Source organism: Aptenodytes forsteri, unplaced genomic scaffold, assembly GCF_000699145.1.
Source record: "Aptenodytes forsteri isolate BGI_AS27 unplaced genomic scaffold, ASM69914v1 Scaffold340, whole genome shotgun sequence".
NCBI classification, from domain to species: domain Eukaryota; kingdom Metazoa; phylum Chordata; class Aves; order Sphenisciformes; family Spheniscidae; genus Aptenodytes; species Aptenodytes forsteri.
This window is the reverse complement of record NW_008795441.1, coordinates 1,369,375-1,390,561: the sequence shown is the minus strand read 5'-3', so window position 1 is coordinate 1,390,561 and position 21,187 is coordinate 1,369,375. Positions and strand designations below refer to the sequence as shown.

At 42.7% G+C, this 21,187-nt stretch overlaps 1 protein-coding gene across 4 annotated transcripts; it reads left to right on the top strand.

Moving 5' to 3' along the window:
- The first annotated feature begins 250 nt into the window (after positions 1–250).
- Positions 251–20,216, top strand: MYL1 (myosin light chain 1). Of its 4 annotated transcripts, none has more exons than XM_009281072.2 (7): positions 251–540; positions 12,335–12,362; positions 15,565–15,708; positions 17,322–17,495; positions 18,356–18,433; positions 18,963–19,015; positions 19,885–20,216. In XM_009281072.2, the coding sequence occupies exons 1-6, from the start codon at positions 421–423 to the stop codon at positions 18,989–18,991; spliced, it is 573 nt and encodes a 190-aa protein (XP_009279347.1). In that variant the 5' UTR covers positions 251–420; the 3' UTR covers positions 18,992–19,015; positions 19,885–20,216. The 4 variants fall into 4 exon arrangements, with proteins under 4 accessions (XP_009279347.1, XP_009279350.1, XP_009279351.1 ...); XM_009281075.2 differs by lacking the exons at positions 251–540; positions 12,335–12,362 and adding exons at positions 11,160–11,266; positions 12,060–12,084; XM_009281076.2 differs by lacking the exons at positions 251–540; positions 12,335–12,362 and adding exons at positions 11,166–11,289; positions 12,060–12,084.
- Positions 20,217–21,187: the final 971 nt, after the last annotated feature.

Genomic DNA, 21,187 nt, shown 5'->3' with positions numbered 1-21,187 from the left:
TCAACAGCAGATCTGAAACTGGGTTTGTCATATTTCCCTCTCCTTTGCACGCATTAAAAAAAAAATACAGGGGAGGTGGTTGGGGTTTTTAAAGAGCGGGAAAAAAGCCACCGAAGTCCCTTGATCTTATGAAGCCCTGAACTCTTATATTCCATTTATAGCTCGAGCTGGAATGACATCCCCCTTGATTAGCAAGCTGTCCAATCCAGCTGCATGTGTCAGGACTGAACGAGGCACTAAGTGAAATATATATATGCCCTTATAGAGTTTAGCACATCGGGTCCACCTCCAGGGCACAGGCTGTAGCTCATTCTGACCACTGCTCCTCTCCCAGGAATCACTTTTAAGGTTTGTTCTTTTTTTTAAAAAAAAAAGTTTTTTTGGGGGGGCACCTTTACTTTCAAGTTTAAGCAATACAAAATGGCACCAAAGAAGGATGTAAAGAAACCAGCGGCAGCCGCAGCACCAGCACCTGCACCAGCGCCAGCACCTGCACCAGCTAAACCCAAAGAACCCGCAATCGATCTCAAGAGCATCAAGGTAAATGGATGAATGTGTGCTGATCGCGGATTCAAAGTGCTCCCAAAGGGGAAAGTTAGCAGAGTCCCAGCTGAGACCTGCAGTGAAACATTGCGTGTGTTTGGTTCCGGTTTGGGGACTGCAGTGAAATGAATGAGTAACCTCAGTCGATGGATTTGTTGACCTGCCTGAGCTTTTGATTGTTTTAGTAGCTGGAGGGGTGTAAGGCATGGCGCATGATTTAACACAAGAGTGAAGCCTGGTAATTTCAAAAGTATTTTCGAGTATGGCCCTCAGAACTTTTTACCAAATCAGTATCAGTCTGACCTGTTTGGTAAAGCTAAATTTAAAAGAAAAAGAAACAACCAAAAAAAAAACCCCAAAACCCCTAAAGTAGGTGCATGAGGATAGGAAAGGGTTACTGAAACTTGAAATGCAATGTTTTCCCATAGAGCTGTACTAAAACCAAACCTTATTTTGCAGTTTCCCCTCAAATTCCTTTCCAAATTTTTGCAACCACCTGATGACCCTTTGGTCATGTGTCTTGAGATCAGCATGGCTTATCTTTAAAAGCAGAAACAAAATAAAAACAGATTTAAAAAAAAAAAAAGAGGGATTTGGCAGTTTCATCTATTTTCTTTTCATTTGCATTGCACAACAAACATTGATAGAGACCATGAGCTGGAAAGCCATGGATGGAAGCATTTCAAGTGGTTTCCTCTCATCTTTACATATTTGCTCAGAATTTGCAATTTGCTGCAAATTGAAAGCAACAAAGAGAAGAGTCTTTTGGAGGTTCCCCTCCGACTGCACTTCCATTCAATCTCATACTGTCTTTAGACTTTGCATGCCAACCAACATCACTGATGTTGCTTTGACCCTTCGAAGACAACAACTCCATGCTGGAAAATTCTTAGGAAAGAGGAGAGGGAGGTTAAGCGGTTAAAGAGATGACGAGACAGACCAGTTTCTCCAGGTAGGACTATAAATAATTATTCTCCACCTACCTGACAAGCTGATTGGTCCCAGGACCAATTTGCTAAATTCTACATAAGGAATCGTGCCTATTATGGAGAAAAGAAGGAGTACAAAGACTCCTAATAGGACCTACTCATTTTCATCTCATGACAAATTCTGTTTCAGGTATCTTAATACATATAGTCCCAAAATCATGACCCATTTAGTGAAATTTCTTGAAGCTTACTTTAATTTTCACAAACAGTAGTCGGTACTTTTCTGAAACAGTATGTAGCTTCTCATAAGACTGAAGCTGAACCCACTGGCAAAGCAAAACAAGAGCAAGAGGAAAAAAAAAGACATTTTGAAATACTTTGAGTGATCATAGCAAAGGCTACATGAAAAGCCCACTGGTTTTGAAAATACTGTCTGAAAATCAGATTAGACCTCACATTTCAGGCATCTCCAGAGATGAAGGGGAACACAAGCTAGATTTCCTACTAAATAATTTAATATGATTTGATAGCTTTCTATGTCCAGTTCATTAGGAGAAAATAGAATTTTCAACTCCAGTGATCCTAGCTAATCTATCTTTACATAAATAGACTTAATAGTATATTACCAGCTAAAAAATGGCAGGCTGCAGTCTGAGGCATCTCTGCAGTTCGCTCCTTTACCCAGACAGCTCTCTGTAATGGCAGGAAATATATACTGGTAGCACAGAGAGAACGCTCCAGGTTTTGTCACATTCAGACTGATAAAAGAAGATAGTCTCCCTACATTCTCTTTCTTTTGAAAGATAATATCAGACAAAATATTTCCCTCTTTGAAGGGGCTAGTAAGACAAAAATATTCTTCTAACACTAATGGCAGCATGTAAGCATTACTATTCCTATTTGCAAATAAGTGAAGATATGAGCCGCGTGATGGAGGTTACACCTGCAATGTGATGGGTGGCACAGCCCCCTGCCCTGCATGCTTATCGCTTCTACAAGTATCTCCTCCGCTCTTCCTCATGCCCTTACCAGGCAAGGAGCAGGGTGCCTCAGAGGCGCTGCAGGGGTGGACAGAGCCCCCCCACCCCGCAGCAGGGGAGTCTACCCAACCACACAGCCGTGGCCACAAGGTGATGCAGAAACCCACGTTGCCCGCAAGGGTGACACAAATCCTGTCTATCCCCAACCTTCCCCTCTCACCTGAGACCCCACATCAGTCAAGGGCTGCCCAGGCAGACTGCGGCACCTCCAGTGCTGGGCTTTTCGAGAAGGCACCAGGAACAACCATGGTGCCTTTCATCCAGCCTTGGAGCAGGGGCAGGGACTGGACAACCTCCCAAGGTCCCAGCCAGCCACCCTGGGTTATCCTTTTTCACCCTTTGAGAGCTCAGGTGGTGGAGGGAAACAATGTCTTCTTGTAAGTGATTTGCCTAGGAGATGTGGCAGAGTCAGGAATCAAAATTTTCTGAGTCTTAGCCCAGTCCCTTAATTACCATTAATTAATCCTGAATCCTTCCATTCAACCACCAAAGTCTCAGCATGGGAAAAGGCACAGCGCCATTTCCAGCAAAACTTTGGAGCCAGGTAGTACTTAAAACTAAGCTTTTGACCAGGACTCAGTGAACGATCCCGTCCTGGGCCTCTTTGTGCTGATTTACCAGGTGTGGAGTCAAAGCCTCCAGCACTTTGAACAAGGGCATCAAGTGGGCTCCCCTCCACTCCTCAGGGGAATTAGCAGCCATGCCAGAGCTTGCTATTAATGAGAGGTGACTGGGAATGCCAGGCTGCAGTGCCATGATTTGGGGAGCCACACAGCAGGCAAACACACAGAAAGGCTTTGTTAGCTTTTATAAAGAGGCATCCAAGCCCCTTCTAACTGTTACAGCTGGAGTGGGTAAGGGTAGAGCTGCCTTATAAGGGTTTACAGCAGCCAAATAAGCCACATTTGGCAGTGCACTTCATTTTTTAGGTTGGCATCAGAGATCATAATATTCTCCAAAACAAACAAGAAGGTGGTTTACAAACATGGGTAGCGATTCTTTTGGCAGTACCCCTCCTCTCAGATGCCCTGCTTGACCCATCTTCAGGGAATCTGGTTTTCTGAGCCTTTTGGGGTGCACACTTCGAAAGTTAGGCTTTTTTTTTTCCTTAAGAGGTCTCAAGCTGGGTTCTTGCAAATGCAGGCACCTCAAAATTGCCTGTACCATCAGAAGTTGTGACAGGCCTTTCACCCTCTTCTGTTCTTTTTTCCCGACTTTAAATTAACCCAATTAAAGCAAATATTTGGTGATTTGCTAGTACTAATAGCAGCTGGTATGGGATTTTCTATTTTTGAGCACCATCTATTGACTATAAAACTGAGTAACAGGAATACCTAACTGCTAAAGACTCAAATCTCTAAACTCAGCCCTTTCTTAGCTCACCTTAGGTTACAGTACAACAACCACAGGAATAGAGTCAAGGCAGGGAGGAAGAATTTGTTTTTAAATGGAAATGTAAAGACCCTTTTCCCCCTACTCAGGAAACAACGTAAAACTCAATCTGCTTTGCACAAGCCTTTCCAGACCAAATTTATATTTCCAGTTTTCCTTATTACTAGCATGGCCTGGATTTGAAGAATAGGTACAAAGGTTAGAGATTAAATCATAACTGAGAAGAGAAAAACAGGGCGATGGATGCATCTGAGAGTTACCACCAGGAACCAACCATGATTAAAAGCAAAATGACCACATGGGTCATTTTCTTAAGAAACCCCCAAGAATTCTGTAGTTAAAAGTGTGGCCAAGAACACTTCCAAGAAGATAGCTTATCTGTTTTGTTAACTTCCTTCTCCCACACAAGCCTGAGTGAGAAGAAATGTTGAGCTGATGAACAGCTCTACTATGGGTCTATGTCTGCAATAACTGGAATGAGACATTAATGATGAGGATGTCTCATGCTTGGTTTTGCAACTAAGGCAGTGGGAAATGGATAAACTTCGTATTGCCCAAATCGGTTTAACTCGGTCCCTATCACCAACAGGAAAAGAGTGTTGTTTTTTTACTGGAAATCTAAGGGCCCTTCCCAGCACATACAACCAGTCCTCAGACTGAGTCCAGGCTCATAGCATTAACTGCGATGTTTTGGGATCTGGGTGCTGGAGATGCCGAGTGCAGTGCTTCATAGGCTTCTGCTCTGCAGATGGTGATCTGAACATGTAGCAGCCTGATCCGTTGTCACACCAGGCCCTTTAATTTGAGGATACACCTGAGTATCCTCTCTCGAGCAGAGACAGAGATTGGGTTCTTGCAAGTATCCATGGTGTAAGTGACGTTCCTTTGGTAGACAAGGCTTCCCATGCTGGTGCTTTCAAGACTGAAATCCCAGGACACCAATTATGCCATGCCCAACTGCAGATAAGCTACCTACACCTTTAGGGGAAAAATAATTAAAAGCTATCAACTAGTAAAGACTTGCTAAGGCCTTGTGTAACTGTGTGATGCATGACGAAGCCTGCTGCATGGAAGCAAACCGGTGTGATCGTTTGTTTTTAAATACAGAGCTCTTAAGGCAGTAAAAACTGTTTCTCCAAGTGTCCTTAATTCTTATTACATTCACTACTCAAGTAGGTCATCTCTGAACAGACATTGCATTGGATATAACCAGAGAGAGAGAAACTCACTAAAATGCACTGACAGAAAGCTTCTGGGCTGGAGGGCAAGCAGGACTGTAAATGCCAGCTGAAGCGCTCAGAGAGCTATTATGCCACAGACAAACTCCATGCGAAGCTGTGGAGTGAGAACAGGAATGTTAACAGTAGCTTCGCTCATAGTGCTAAAGGCTTTCTTAGGAACTGGCAGGATTTTGCCTTAAATTTTTGGTGCAGGCCTTCAGATTATGCCTAATCCAGCTCCAGCGATGACTCCAGAAAGATTCCCTAGGACTGATATACCTGTTGGACAAGATCACCAGTCCCAAGTGCCCTTTCAGGTAGGAAGGGGACAAGCACAAACATGACTTAGCCTTAAGAAGTGTAAAGGTGCCTATCTGACGCCATCCAGACCAGCTTCCTGCTACCGCTTTGACTACTGAGATACGGCACTATTCAGAATCCACCCCAGAGCAGAGCAGCCCCAGCCAAACCCCTTGCCCCTGTGAACCCCGCCACTGATGCCAGACCCATGTTGCTGGCAGTTGCTAAATCACTGCATGGGCGAGGCACAGCATAAAGGTGTCCTAGGACAGGTAATTTGGACATCAGACTCAGCTACACACCAAGATATCCCTTTGGGACACTGTTGAAAATGAGGAGGAAAAGCAAACAGAAAAGTCACTACTTTGCTTTCTTTACAAAGTTTTCAGAAGAACTTTGCCTCCTTTTCTTCCTAAAGTGCTGCTAAGCAAGGAGTCCCTCAAAAGTAGGGACTGTTCATATATATTAGTAGACACTTTTTCTTATGTCTGCTAACCTGAAAAATTATTTGGAAAATAATGATTTTTTTTTTTTTTTGGAGCAGCATTTAAAAAAAGATACCTATAGCCTTTGGAGGGTCTGGGGAGTCACAAACTTTGATAGAAACAGTGGAATTTAAAGCAAATTACACAGAGAGTAACATTTCAAGAGCTCACAGAGTAATTTCAAGCGTTAACAGCGGTTGTGTGGCAGAGCCTTTCTCCCACCAACTAATAAATCAAAACAACCCCAAAATATTTATAAAATAGTTTTAAACCCCCTTAGAGCACAGAGAGATTGTAACAGATAGTAACAAGATATTTGAGTTTATCTTACATAGGACAAGAAGAAGGTGACTAATTTAGCCAATGACAAGTAAAGAAAGAAGTTGTCTGTAAGGAGATATGAAACAACCAAGCTGGAAATTTGCCCCACTTCACTGAGGCTTTATTACATCTTATACCCATTGCCAAAGAGCACTTTCAACTGGCTGGCTTACCACATAGCACTTAAATGTCAAGTAGCAGTAGTTTAAACAATGTTAATACTCTAACACTGCCACTGGGAGGCATGTTAAAACAACAAATCCCTCCGAGAGCAGGGCTCCAGAGCCTCACATTTCCTCTCACATCCTCTCGATTATACACATTCATGCAAAAATAAATGCAATTAGAAAAGGGACACTTTTACAAATGAATAGAATAGACTATTTCAGTTGGAAGGGACCTACAACGATCACCCAGTCCAACTGCCTGACCAATTCAGGGCTGACCAAAAGTTAAAGCATGTTACTAAGGGCATTGTCCAAATGCCTCTTAAACACTGATAGGCTTGGGGCATCAACCACCTCTTTAGGAAGCCTGTTCCAGTGCTTGACCACCCTCTCAGTAAAGAAACGCTTCCTAATGTCCAGTCTAAACCTCCCTGGCGCAGCTTTAAACCATTCTGTGTCCCAGCACTGGGTACCAGGGAGAAGAGCTCAGCACCTCGATGAGCACAACTGAACACATTTCCCCTCATGAAGCTAATGAAATCTGTTCAAAATGGTATGATCAACAGTGCAGCTAGAGCACATTTCACTCCCAGACATTTCAGAAGGGCACACTACTTAATTGGCAAGGCTCATCCAAAAGTTTTTGCACAACTGTAAAGCAGCTGTTAAGTTACAAGCTTTGAAAGTAAACAAACTGGAAAGTTACGCAGAATGCTTGAAAAAATTCAAATTCATCTGCAGTTAAGTCCATTAAACTCAAAGGTTTTAAGTGATTCTTCCAAACCTCATGGTATCTCACACATGCAATTTTCTCTCCTATATTAACGGTTGTCGTTTTTATTCTTTCTTCAGTTGTATTTCCAGGCAGCTCTGTTCTCAAAACAGAGAACTCTTTCTCAAGAGCTCATCTGCTCCTTATGTTTCTCTGCCTCATAAAAGACATGAGGCTAAATCCATCAGGCTGTTGATTCTTACTTAAATGAGAAGTAGCGTCTCTCAAATCTGTGGCATTGATCACACAAGCTATTGAACCAGGGTGAGGGGCGGGGAACAACAGCCTGCTTTTCAGAGGGGTTTGAGAACTGTGTAATCCTGCACTCAGTGATGTCTACTAGAAAATATGTGCAGCTGTATTAATCAAGGAGCAGGCATTAATGGTGAGCAGATATCATATGAACTGCTGTAGGCACAATCCTAGCTTATCTCCACCCAAAAATAATAAAATCCCTCTAGTCCTGAATAGAAGGCTAAATATACAATGACTATCCTAGGGGACTCTCCAATTTTCTCCTCTCTGATTTTCCAAGACATCTGATATGTTCTCAGTCTCTTCTATGGAGACAGTACCTTGAAATACCTGGTGACTCTCTAATAAAATCCTAAGATTATTCCCTTCTCTGTAATTCACCCAAAGGGTAACAAGCAGATGGAGCAGCTGAATGCTTTAACTCCCAGCAGCATCTTTTCCCAGGGCTTTTCACTCTGTCCGACATTTACACATTTGCAGTGAGCACAAAGCAACTGTCACTCAGCACAGCTGTACTCAGTCCCAGTGCCCACCAGCCTAAATAGGTGAGCACAGCACCACACTGCAAAGGTCAGGGCCCTAAGGCCCAGGAACTGGTGATCTGTTGGGAAATTAGGAACTTCAGTAAGAATTTGGAAATAAAGATTTGTGTGGACTGGGTCTTCTGCTTTGTTGGTGATAGAGTTGCATACAATCCTATCCACCCCACACTATTTAACTGGGACCTGGTCAAAATGCCTCTATCTAGCAACAAGAGGAATAGGTGGTCACAAACTATACAGGGAAAAGCCCTAATGTTAAAAACAAAACAAAACAAAACAAAACAAAAAAAAACCCAAAAAACCCCAAAACACACCACCTTTTTCTTTGGCACAGATAACCTTCTGGATAATAACTTTGTCCATAAATAAGGGCTAAGCCAAGTCAGAGAAATCCAGGTCTTTCTGGTCTTTCCATGTGTTGCAGTTCCTTCAACCTTTCATTATTTTTGCTGGAGGGTTGGGAGGGGGGCATTTATTTTTTAAACCGAACTCCCTGAAATTTCAACATCTTCCTTAAGGCGCTGAGACTCATCATGTCCTCTGACAATGCAGAGAACACTGCCAGGATCAGAACAAAGATCAGATCACTGCAAAATACTTCTTTCTACCTGTTGAAGTTTATGAAAGCTCCTTACAGAATCAGAAATCTTACCTTTAATTTTTTTTAAGGAGTGTTTGAAATATTTTCTATACCGAAGCCATTTGTAGGTGCCCTTACTCAAAGCAAGTAGCATTTTAAGGCCCCAACAGACCCTATTGGCTTAAAGCAGGGTGATTCTTAATTCAGGTGAATGCAACATGCCCATGCTAGAATATTTCTCCCCAGCAAAACTCTTGTCCAATGTGCTTTTAGTAATAAAATGAAGGGCTGATGTGGTGCACTAGTATTTCCTCAACTAATATCTAACTAAAGTCTCATATGGTCAAAAGATCAATCGGTTTATATGTAGACCCCTCTCAATTTATACATATTTGATAGCCCATTCAAGCCAGATGGCTAAGCCAGGTATCAGTTTTCCATGCCCAAGACAAACGTGACCCAATTACTTTCTGCTTGGCATCTAAAGTCTTTTGGGATGAGTTTTTTTGTAGCCAGCCATAAAGCTTATCTGGAAGTAACAAAAATGTTCAAGAAAATGAATCAAAGTTTTCCTTTATTTTTTTTTTTTAAAATCCTGTCTTCAGGGGAACACTTCCCAGTTGCCAGCACTGGACAGCAAGAGGCTGAGGGCAGAAGGAAAATTCCACAAAAGGCAACACACTGCATTGACCCAGGCAACATTTCAGCTCTGCCAAAGTCTTTAGAAAGCTCCTCTATTAATGTATCGGGACTGATGGCCAAGATTTATATTAGCTTTCTCACTGCCAGAGTTCCAGCCCCAGCCAGTATTAATCAGGAGGTCTGCACTGTGCTAAACCTATGTTAGCTAATTCAGACAAAAGCATGAACCCTTTTTCTATGCGACCACACCTGATGATGGCTACACTTTGTCCTGAATACATCCCTGTTCCCACAGGCTAATAGATTACAAATAGCAGAAAAACCAAAAGTGAAGGATTGGCAGTGGAGCATTTTTCATACTCAGTATATTTTCCAGATTATTTCTCCAAAAATGCAAATAATCTCTTTGGACAGAATGTTTTCCAGCTAAAATGGTGAGCTTAGAAAAATCTTTGCAGTTGTAACTTTTAAAGTAGGAGGTTAGGAGTTTAATGTCTCAAATCCAACAAAATATTTTGACCTATTTTGATTGTTCGGATTGTTCAAAAAAAAGAACCACAACAGTAAAGTTAAGTCTGCTTGGATTTGATTCTTTCTTTCAGAGCCCTCAATATACTGAAAAGAGACATTCACAAAGGTTATGCTTATCTTCAGGGTAACTAAGTGAGCTACAGGAGAAAATTTCCCTCACTAATCACGTTTTGTCATTAGAAAACCAGGAGCCGTGAATGCTCAGCAAAGGAAATCAACAGAAATTTGAAAGGGGATTTGAGTTTGCAACAGGGAGTCTATTGTTGTCACACAACCATCCCCACCCTGGCTCCATGACACTCTTGACCCAGTTGACGTGACAGGGAAAGGAAGAAGTTTGGAGCAAAGTTTTCTAATCTTTTTACAATGTCCCACAGCATCAATTTGGAGATTTGACCTGGGCTTGGAGGATGCTACATGGTGGGACTAGATCTTTGTTACTGAAGAAGCTGCAGCCTCTACCTCCTGCAACCTACCTAGAAACTCCCCATTTGTAGTCCCACCATGACCCCTCCACTCTGCAACCCAAAAAGCAAGTACCCCTTTCCCCACCATGAAGTGTCATCCTTCCAGTTCACAAAGCCTTTTGGGGGTCTTAGCTTCTATCATGGCTTCTCCCTTGCCTCCACATCACAGAAACTTCAGCAGCATCTCCTCTCACCACACCAGTGAGCTCTGAAGCTGGCATGCTGGTGCCCTGCCTAACCCCAGCCCTAGAGGAAGAGTCCTAGAGAGCATAGGCTACTGTGAATACAAATTTCCCACTGCCCTGCAGGGTACATCTACATTATCAGCTGCTAACCTAGCAATACAGTTGGGTCCAAAATGCATGGATAATTTTTCCCTTGAAGAGGTTCAAAATTTGGAAAATGTGACCAGTGCAGAGGAAGAGCTTCACAGTCAGACACCACCTCCGTCAACAGGTTAATCTTCTGTTCAGTGCCAACAACTGGATCACACTGAGCAGACAAGCAGCAGCACCACTCATCTAACACTGAGTGCTGTATTATCCATGTAAGGCATTGAGTAAAGCCCAGCGAAGGTACAAGGGCCATCCAGCTGCATGTAACACACAACCTGCAAGCCACGTGTAAAACCAGCCAGCTGGGCAAACACGTGGCACCTCTCACCCTCAATGCTCCTTGCTCACTGACTTTATAGCTTATTGGAGAAATAGAATCCTTCCCTATAAGGAAGCCCTGGTAGGTCTGGACAAGGAATATCTCCTCTTGACAGTATGGACCCAGAAAGTGCTGACATGAATCAAACTTACTGCTTGCCACTCCCTGCCCTTCTCCAGCCTCCTAAAAATAGCCATCATAAGATGTCGATCAAGACATGGAGCCTCCTGCCACTTTGCCCTAAGAAAGCTAAAGAACTCGCCAAGGGGAGGGACCGCTTCCTTCAGATACCTAATCCAGGCAATGCCGTCAGCACCGCCAGATAAATAAGGGGAAGAAAGGCCAGGAAAGCAGGACCACTCTCGAGACCTCTCAGCTAATCCCTCCTGCCCGTCTGCTGCTCTGCTTTTCCAACTCTCAACCATGGTGGGTCCACTGGAAAGCTAATGGTTAGCAGCAAGCCAGTGTATTTTACATAACTAAATTGGGTTTCTCGCTCAAGTTAGTTCTAAGGGGGGGAAGGACAGTCCAGAAGACAGTTTAGGTTTGCTTGGCTTTCCTCCTTAGACCTGAAGGACTATGTGAGGTTTTCCAGTTAGCCTCAAGTTCTGCACCAGGCAATGGTAGACATGAGGCTCCTGTAGCTTCAGACAGAAGGGTTACAATTTGCTAGTGCTGTCTGCTAAGCATTTTTTTTTTTTAATCAGATGCAACTGCTAAAGTGGCAAAGGAAAATAGTAATATTTTTATATAAGAAAATATCATAGTTTAGTACTTCATGAAACAATGTACTGTCAAAAACTAATTTGAAATAGAAACTTTAAGGGATTAGTTTAATTTCTATGTTAATGTAAAAAAAGCTGCTTGTTAAGCAATATTACTTCAAATGATCTTAATAAAACGGGTCTATACTAAAACAGTAAATGACCTGATGGTACGTTAATGACTTCTTTGTTAGTTAAGAGACTTTAGATTTTTGTTGCTTCTAGCCATAACCCTGGCTTTCCCTGGGATGCGGATTTTAACGGAATCTTTAAGAACAGACCTGGTGATGCATTTTTACAAGGGAAGTTGCTAGTTTAGGTTGCTATGGCCTAATTACATTAGGCAAGACAGATGTGAGAGCGCCCAGCTACTTTGTGCTATTTGCTTTCTCTCAGTGCATTTTCAGCAGTACTAGTTCTCTTTTTTCTCTCTCTCTCTTTCTTCCCAACTGCAGTCCTTCACTCCTGACCAAATTAATGGTAAGTGAAATAAAAGTTAAAGTTTAACAGGGGGCAGAAAGGGGAACATAATGGCTACCGAATGCTAAATAGTCACTCGTCTTAACAGCTCTTTTGCTATCTGCATTACTTCTGTGCAGCTGACAGGCCACATTTTTGCCGTTTTGGAAGATGACTCATGGATTGAGCTGGATGCTTTAGAAAACAAACAGGTTCTCCCCCACTCCCCCCCTTCCTAAGCTATTTTTTGTGATTGATTTCCTTCCAACAGATCGAGTTCTCCAAGGAGCAACAGGATGGTAAGTTACAAGCGAGCCAATGTGTTTTACATGTACATGGGTTCAGAGAGGAGCTACAGGCTCTGAAGTTTAATCTTTACAAAAAGATGAGCTAGGACTTCAGCTGGTATAAATCACTACACTCTTGACTTCAGAGGAGCAGTGCTGATTTACGCTGAACAAGAATCTGACCGTAGATTTACATGTAATTTATCTGGGTGCTTATGTGCTGCCCGAGCTGAGAAGTTTATGCCACGGTGTGAAGAGAAAATATGCTGGTGTTACCAGCTCTACCTACTGAACATTTTTCAGTTGTGCTCCTGTACTGGCCGTTCACAAGGATGCTGAAAATGGGTCTCGCATTTGAAAGTCATAGGGGAAATATGCACAGAAGGAGGGAGAAAGCTGAAAATTTAACTTAGCTGCAGTGACATTGCAGTTTTACATAACAGAAGATGCAAGAGGCCTACATGTCACTTTTGCCAGGTGTTGTGGAAGGGGAGAAAGAAAGGCTGTTTTATTGTAAATACATTCATGAAGCATGGAAATAGCTAGCAAATAAGTGACTTGTGTGAACTGTGGCATATAAACACAATATGCTGCAATTCTTGAGCATCTTGCTGTATCCTCTGCTTTACAAGCCACCAGCAAGTTCAAAATTTTTTTTTCAATCTGCTAGAAAGATCTGATTAAAAATTCTGACATGAACAAAAAACCCCATTGAAGCTCTGGAAATCTAAACTGGAGTGTTTTAAATATCCTAAGAGAAGCTTTTGGGTTATATTAAATAATGTATGTTTAAAAAAATATCAAAAATTCAGTAGCAAATAGAGTAGACTTCTCACTGTGAACAAAGTATTTAGAATGGAAGATACAAGGATTTACTAGAAATCCAGAGGGATAGGAATAGCTAGAAGCAGGTCTTAAGAGAGCCCTAAACTTCTTGAACACCAGCCTGCTCTAGGTTACACCATCAAATCAATAGGGACAGGTATAGTGCAGCAAGTAAGACTGGAAACATTTCTCTTCCTGCAGTCCAAACACTCCTGGTCACAAAGAAAATCATTTGGACTCTTCCTCACTTTTTAATTCGAAAACCAAAAGGGTTGGGAGGGTTTATGGAAAAATGCCATCAATCCAAAGCTGCTGGCATGCATAACAAAGCAAAATATTTCTTTCAGGTTCCCTACATATTTCAGATCATCCAGCTGCTGTAATGCTGCGATGACTGAACCAAGCAGCGGAGCAATTAAAAGCTACTTGAGAGAGGGAGAATCTCCCAGGAACAGAGATGTCCCACCCTCAGTAACTATTTCCATCCACACAGGCTGATGCACCAGCAGCTGGGTAGTACCCTCCTCAGAGAGAGATTTTAGACGTGCTTATTCCAGCAGAGGTATAAACTAGGACTTGCTATATAAAAAAAAAAACTAAAAAGAAAAACCCCATAGCAAAGAAATATTGCAGTGAAATGCATGCCTGAGAGACAACGATAAAATCAGGCCTTTTCTCCGAGCTGGGGAGCAGTGTTCAGAATCCAGTGAACATAAAACTTCATGGGATTTACAAAAGAGAACTCTCCTGATGGCTTTGCTAATAGCCAACTGGCATTGTTTTATACCTCGCTCTGGCTAAATGTCATTAATGCACCAGATGAAAGATTGGATCATATGGTATAAATCACTACAGCTCCGTCGACCTTAGCTGCTAGAACAGGAGCCGATATCAAGTTGGTATATTTTAAGGGGAAGCTCTACACAGGTCCAGAAGGCCTTGATTTCATACCCTGCAATAAAAGCTGTAAGAGGAGAGGGTTAGCAGTAAAGGGTTATAGGTCTCTCACATCAGACAGTAAGAGGATTAGTTTCAGATGTATTAGATTACAGCCTAGCAGGCTGACATCCTGTATCAGCAGTTTTACTGGGTGCCAGCAACTCCTCCACTAAGGCAGTATATGGATGGCTAAAGCAAGAACCTAAATACCTCTGCATCACACGTCCCCAGCACAAGATGAATGAAGACATGATTTGAAGTGCAGTTTATTACTCCTAAATCTGCTCCAAGGCACAAAGAGCATTCCACCTACCCACACTATGAAACACAAAGCCTGTCTAGCTGCTGGAAGCATGTCACAACCAAGGGAAAGACATTTTACCTGGTTTACTTGGAGCTAAAACACAGCATCATCAGACACTGCAGTGCAGAAAAGATCAACAGCACAGTCCAAGATGCTCTTGACATATGAGGTTTGAAGATAGCTTTTTAGCTAGACCCTTGACTTTTGCCCCCCCCCCTCTTTTTTTAAAAACACATATATGTATTCATTGCAACAAATACTCTAAAAAACTTGAAAAATACAGTAAGATGATTAACATGGAACTTTGCAACAGAAGATGAAGACTGGCCATGCAATGAAGGCAACCGTTGGTGCTGATTTTTGTAGGAGAAATGTCTGTACCCCAAATCCTTGGTCAGCAGCAAGGGGGTAATAAGTGAACATTGATCACTTGGCAGCACTGAAAGAAGCAAAGTCTCAAAGTGTACACACTGGACATGCACTGGAATAAAGTACCACACAAGTATTACCACTGGAAAAGCCGGATATTCATCGATCTGTAAGAAGCAGGGACAGATTGCAAAGGGCAGACAAAGGAGGGAACAAACAGGAGTAGAAATGTCAATGTAAAGCAACTTTAAGGGAAAACAAAAGTAGATGCATTTGAAATCCACCTTAAAGTTTCCCATTAGCACTGTGTAGTTGAGATGCTGGGATTGCAGGCAGGACCCATCGAAGGAGGCAAATGTTTTGCACTGCTAGGTACTTTGACAGAAGAATCCCAGTCCTCTGGTAAGATAAGGTGGAATGGATAACAACATTTTTACCTTCTGCTACTATGTCATGTAAAGAAACCTTTTCTTGAATGGCAATGTTTGTAGAAAACACCTTTCCCCGTGCTTGAAATAACTACAGGGTCAATCACAAAGCTGTTGATGGCTATTAGAGCCAGGAAAGCTATGAAAGGTAGACGTAAAAGATTAAAAATCGTGAAACAAAAATATCAGAAAGGAGTTTTTCCTGGGATCGTGGGCCAAAGGCTCCCTTGGCTAACTCCCCCGGAGTTGGTGGAACAATGCCAGGAGACAACAGCCTCACATCTTTGTCAATACAACTTGCCTGCAGGGAGCTTCCTGGCTCAATTTAACTGTTGCTTTTCCCTCGCAGACTTCAAGGAGGCCTTCCTCCTCTTTGACAGGACTGGTGATGCCAAGATCACCCTGAGCCAGGTTGGCGATATCATCCGGGCGCTGGGGCAGAACCCTACAAATGCCGAGATCAACAAGATCCTGGGCAACCCCAGCAAAGAGGGTAAGTACCCTACAGTCTCTTAGGGGCCTTTCTTCAGGCTGGGGAACTGCAATTAGGCAACATCAATAGTCAAAGGAGGAGGGAGAGGAGCTTTTGCTCTGATAGGGGAGCAAGGGTGGGGGGCTCTGCAGCAACAATACATGGAATTTCTCCAGTTCCTTTTGAAGAGGATGATGATGGGGAATACAGTGCTCAGAAAGAGGAAAACCTTCTCCTTAGGCTATGGAGAATCCTCTGTAGGGATCATTTCGGTGTTAACTTGGTGTAGGTGTAACACACACTCATTGCTGCTCACAGTCCATCTGTGCCCCAGCCTTTGCTGAGGAGCTGTAAGTCCATTTCTAACAGCTGATACTCAGCTCTTCAGGTCCTTCCAGTGCAGGACCTTCTGCATAAGCCAGGACATGCCCTGGGACTGGAAACCCACCTGTATATTCCTGCTGACTGGGGTGGTCTGCTCAAAGCTCCTACAAACCTGGGCATGCTGAGGCATATGTTGGCCATTTATTATAGCAGCCATTTTCTATTTCCTTTTCTCCCCTCTTAGAGATAAAAGAAATGGTAAATACTGTAGTCACCTCCTTCTAACAAGGACCTAGCTGCAGGTGATCCCTGATTTCAGTCATGCAGAACCATATTAAGATGGGCTAAATTATATCCAAACCCTCAGGCCTGGTAAAGGCAGCTCTGAGGAACAATTCAGAAGACCCAAGTTAAGCATTAGCACCAGCAGGAAGCACTGAGCAGAGGACTAACGCAGAAGTGAGACCATGACAGTACTTTAAGTGACTACAGTAATAACTGACTGATTTTTATATAGCTGCGTAGTAAAATAGTTTCTGTAAACAACTATATATTCAAAAGTCTCTCCTGTGTTTCCATTTATTCTATTTCATCGCTGTCCAGATGAAGGCTGCTTTTTGCAAAGATCCAGGGGGGGGAAAAAAATCCTTTTATTTGGCAGCCTTGCGCCAACAAAAACCATTTGGGGAAGGCCCCACTGAGGACTACAACTTCCAGCTCATGAGACCAAAGGGGATAGATGCACTAAGCTTGTGAGTCCTTAAACCTCCACACAACATGTTAAAAAGTAAATTTGGACACCACCCCCACTGGACATTGTGGTTTTGATTAGTTTATTCTTTTGCTAATAGTCTCTCACATCAAAGAGACCCTGAAGAGGTCAGTAACATGATGTCAGCAACCTCAGGGGTTTGTCTAAGTCACAACATCCCACTCTGGTTACCTTTTCCCACTGCTTGAGGCTCAAGATTTCTGTTTTACTGTATTCTGTAGTTTCCCCACTCCCAAAATCCTTTCAAAGATCAACTTGTACAGCAAGTTTCATTTCTGAAAGAAAAATACAACATGCACGTAAGCATATAAAATTATGTGAGAAGAGGGGTGGAGCAAGGATGTGAAAATTAACTCCCACGATAAGAGAGAATCCAGATTCTGCAAAGAAACTGCCAAATCCTGAGGCAAAAACTAGAGTAAAGGGTAGAAAGAAGTGTGTAAATGAGGTGGGAGGCTCTCCCACATTTGAGGGCAAATACCGCAGAAGAACACACATAGACGTGTCTAGCATGTAGCAACTGGTGCTTTCTTTCCAGAGATGAATGCCAAGAAAATTACTTTTGAAGAGTTCCTGCCCATGTTGCAAGCAGCTGCTAACAATAAGGAACAGGGTACCTATGAAGACTTTGTTGAAGGTCTGCGTGTCTTTGACAAGGAAGGCAATGGCACGGTCATGGGGGCTGAACTCCGTCACGTACTGGCTACTCTGGGTAAGGGATTATCATCTCTGTGAGCACTTTAAAAATTGCTGCTGTTTGAAGGCATGACAGAGGGAGGAAAAATACTCTAATCAGTTCGGAAAGGCAGGAGGCTACAAAGCCAGACAAGACTCTGGGTTTCCTAACTGGGAATCCACAAGGAAAGCAGACACAAATAGAAAGCCCAAAGGAAAAGGTTTGGTTTATTACTTCTAAATTCAAACTAGGTATTAAGAGTGCCTGTTATTTGAGGAATAGAGAGAATCATAGAATAACTCTGAGTTGGAAGGGACCTATAAGGATCAAGTCCAACTCCCTGCTCCTCGCAGGATTACCTAAAACTAAACCATATGACTAAGAATATCACCAGACGCTCCTTGAACTCTGACAGGGTTGGTGCTGCGACCACTTCCCTGGGGAGCCTGTTCCAGTGACCAACCATCCTCTCAGTGAAGAACCTTTTCCCAATGTCCAGTCTGAACTTCCCCTGAGGCAGCTTCATACAATTTCCTCGTGTCTTATCACTGGTCACCAGAGAGAGGAGATCAGCACCTCCCTGTCCGCTGCCTCTCTTGAGGAAGTTGTAAAGAAGTTGCACAGAAAAGGCTGTATGCCTCAGTGATGTAAAGCACAGGGACAAAGGTAGAGGATTTGCTGCACAGTTTCTTCACTCTGTAGGAATAACTAGAATCCCTGTGTCTATATGCACCTGCAAAACTTCTAAAGAAAGTTAAAAGTAATAAAGCTCAGTTCAGTTACAGGTCTTTTTGTTACTAACTCAGAAAATAAGGAAAGCCTTTGGAAAAGCTTGTAGGGTTCAGTCTCAGTTGCATGTCTGTGGAAGAATTAAGTGAGCTCTCACCACCCTCCAGGTGAGAAGATGACAGAAGAAGAAGTAGACGAACTCATGAAAGGTCAGGAAGACTCCAATGGCTGCATCAACTACGAGGGTAGGTGCAAGGGTTCAACACCCTCTCATCCTACATTTCTTCTCTCTCTCGCAGAGTTTCATTGTGGTTGGCTTTTAGCTTCTCAGGCAAATCAGTTAGACAAAGCTACAGCTGAGTTAGGTTGAAAGGCTTATGCATGAAAACAACAGTTGCAGTATGCTTAGCCTGCAGTCACACTACTCAAAAGACTAGATTGAGCCACAGCAGAGAAGGCTACTTCGGTCAATGCCACATCTCTAGACTGACTTTCTGTAGAGCAGTTGCAGTGATTGGAACCAATCCTATAGCTAATGCTTAGACAAAGTGCTCTATTCATCATATATTTAGCCTTATCACACTTAAGCAGGAAGAGAATTTGGTTTGTACAACATTAAACACTTAGAACTTTCTATCACAATGTTCGGTCAAATCTGATCAGGAACGTGTGTTTTTAATGCCATCAGCTCATGAACAGCTGTTATTTTTAAAGGTATTTCCCAAAGTAACATTTGCTGCTCCTTCTAACTAGCATATCTGTATTTTTCCACAGCGTTTGTAAAGCACATCTTGTCTGTCTAAGTGGACTTCCCCAGATACCAAACGGTATGTTCTTCTCATTTGCACACCTAACCTTGTCTGTTTGCTATGCTTAAAGGCTTCTACGTGCCCATGGCCAGACATAGGTTATGAAACCAACGTGACACCATCTCCCCGATGATACAAATAGAATAAAATGAGACCGTTGTCCAAGATCAAAGAAAACAGGAGTGCATATTCCTGGGTCTTGTTCACAGCTCTATAACTGGTTGGAAACTGTGTTTAGTGGATTTTTCAAACATACCCAAACTGTGAAAAGAAATGCTCCGTTTATTCATGAGCATGGAAGTGATCAGGCTTAAATATCACCCTAGATCTCTGTTGTCACACAAAATTAGAGTTTAAGCTATGCAAACTGACAGCCTGAGACATTTATCCTATAAGCACATTGAGATTTTGTTTTAAAAACAGGAAATCAAAGCAACACCTTCTGATAATTTGTAGATTTCAGTAAAGACAGAGTAGCCTGAATACTTGTGTGAACTACTGAGAACAGCTCTTCAAACAAAATAATCATCTGAAAAAGAGTATTCTAACAGTCATGATCCATAGTCAAAAGAGAACTTCAAAAGCACCCAGTCATTTAGCAGTTCTTCTACAAGTAGGGAAAAAACAACAAAAAACCCCACAACCTTGATATGCTATTTTGTCCAAAGAAAAACCCAGCAGCTGTCTTTAAAACGCAAACATAAAATATCACGGGTCTGTGGGTTTATTTGAACTGTTAGTTATTCCAGCCCAGGAAAGACACATTCCCAACTCCTGTATGAAACAACAAACACCTCAAAATAGAAATCAAGGGCTCAGTTTGTCATTTTGCAAGTGTTTCTTCAAGCAATGTTGACTTCAAGTCCAACTCTCCCATTCCTTCCCAGAACAAGTCAAATTCAGAAAGACCAGATGGCACTTGAGATTTGCCTGAAATTGTTGCTCAGTCTGTCACCATCAACATGGAAATGGCATAGAACTGGATGATGTGCCTCCAACCCCACCATTTTTTACCAGTGCATCCATAGGCATCACCTCGGAGTCACTACACTTTCATTTAAAAAAACCTGAACTTTCACCAAGGCAAGCTAGATGAAATAAACTACTACCATCCAGGATCCATCCATCCCAAGCATCTCTTTCCATGTTGTTTGCATTGAACAATGTAATCTCTTGGAAAAATAAAGCATCAATAAATTCCTGTGGTCACTTTGTGGCTATAAAGTCTTTTTTTCCTCTACAGCTGTGCAAACCCACTCAAAGCAGCACTCAGCACTTAATTTATTTTCTCTGTATATTGTATTTCACAAAATAAAGTTTTATGGAAAAAAAATATAGACCTCTCCAGGAGGTCACTCTACTTAATCTGAATGAAAAGTGTTTTCTTTGGGGACTGGGAGAAGGAGTAATTAGGGAACTATCACCTACATCAGCATTTAAACATTTTTGGGAGAAGGAGACCTGGTAGCTAGTGTCAGAACAGCTCCCATGGTGGCACCTGCCCTGGTGCACCAGGCAAGACCCAAAACCAGCCAGGGTGGCCCTGCTGCGGGGGGCCACGCAGAGCCACTCTTCCCAGTAAAATCTCCTCCATAATGCTGCAACAGCAGGTCCACAACACTATTAGGAAGGGATCCTAGCTACTGCCTGTATTTATAGCTTTATGGACAACTAGAAAAAGCAATCAGAAATATCAGCCACCCCAAAAGCCTCTGTATCTGGGAACTGGCCCTGGGGCCATCACGCCCTGGGCCATGGCAAAAGGAGTCCAATTACCTCTTCTGCAGTGACAGTGGGAATAGCCATTGCTCAGGGAGGTATCGTTACCTGCACATCCCTGCCCTTAAATGTAGCTCCTCTCTCTTTTCCTTAAGCGTTCATGAAACTGCCTTAATCCCCATCTGAGTGTCAGCTTGTTCTATTAAAACCCGACTTCGCCTTATTAAGTTACCATGCACGAAATGACCATAATTCAAGTGCCAACAGGTGCAGCAGGGCACAGCGGGGGTGACTGGCACCAGAATAAACTGCAGCCATTGAAACAGCAGCTGCCTCTTTTCTGAGGCTTCCCAAAAAAATCTCCCATTTAAACCCTCACCATGCTGGTAGACAGGGCCAAATGAATCTCTGAATTATACCCTGCCCAGAGACTTATGCCAGCAGGTAGTTTACAGGGGGTTGTGGTTGCTA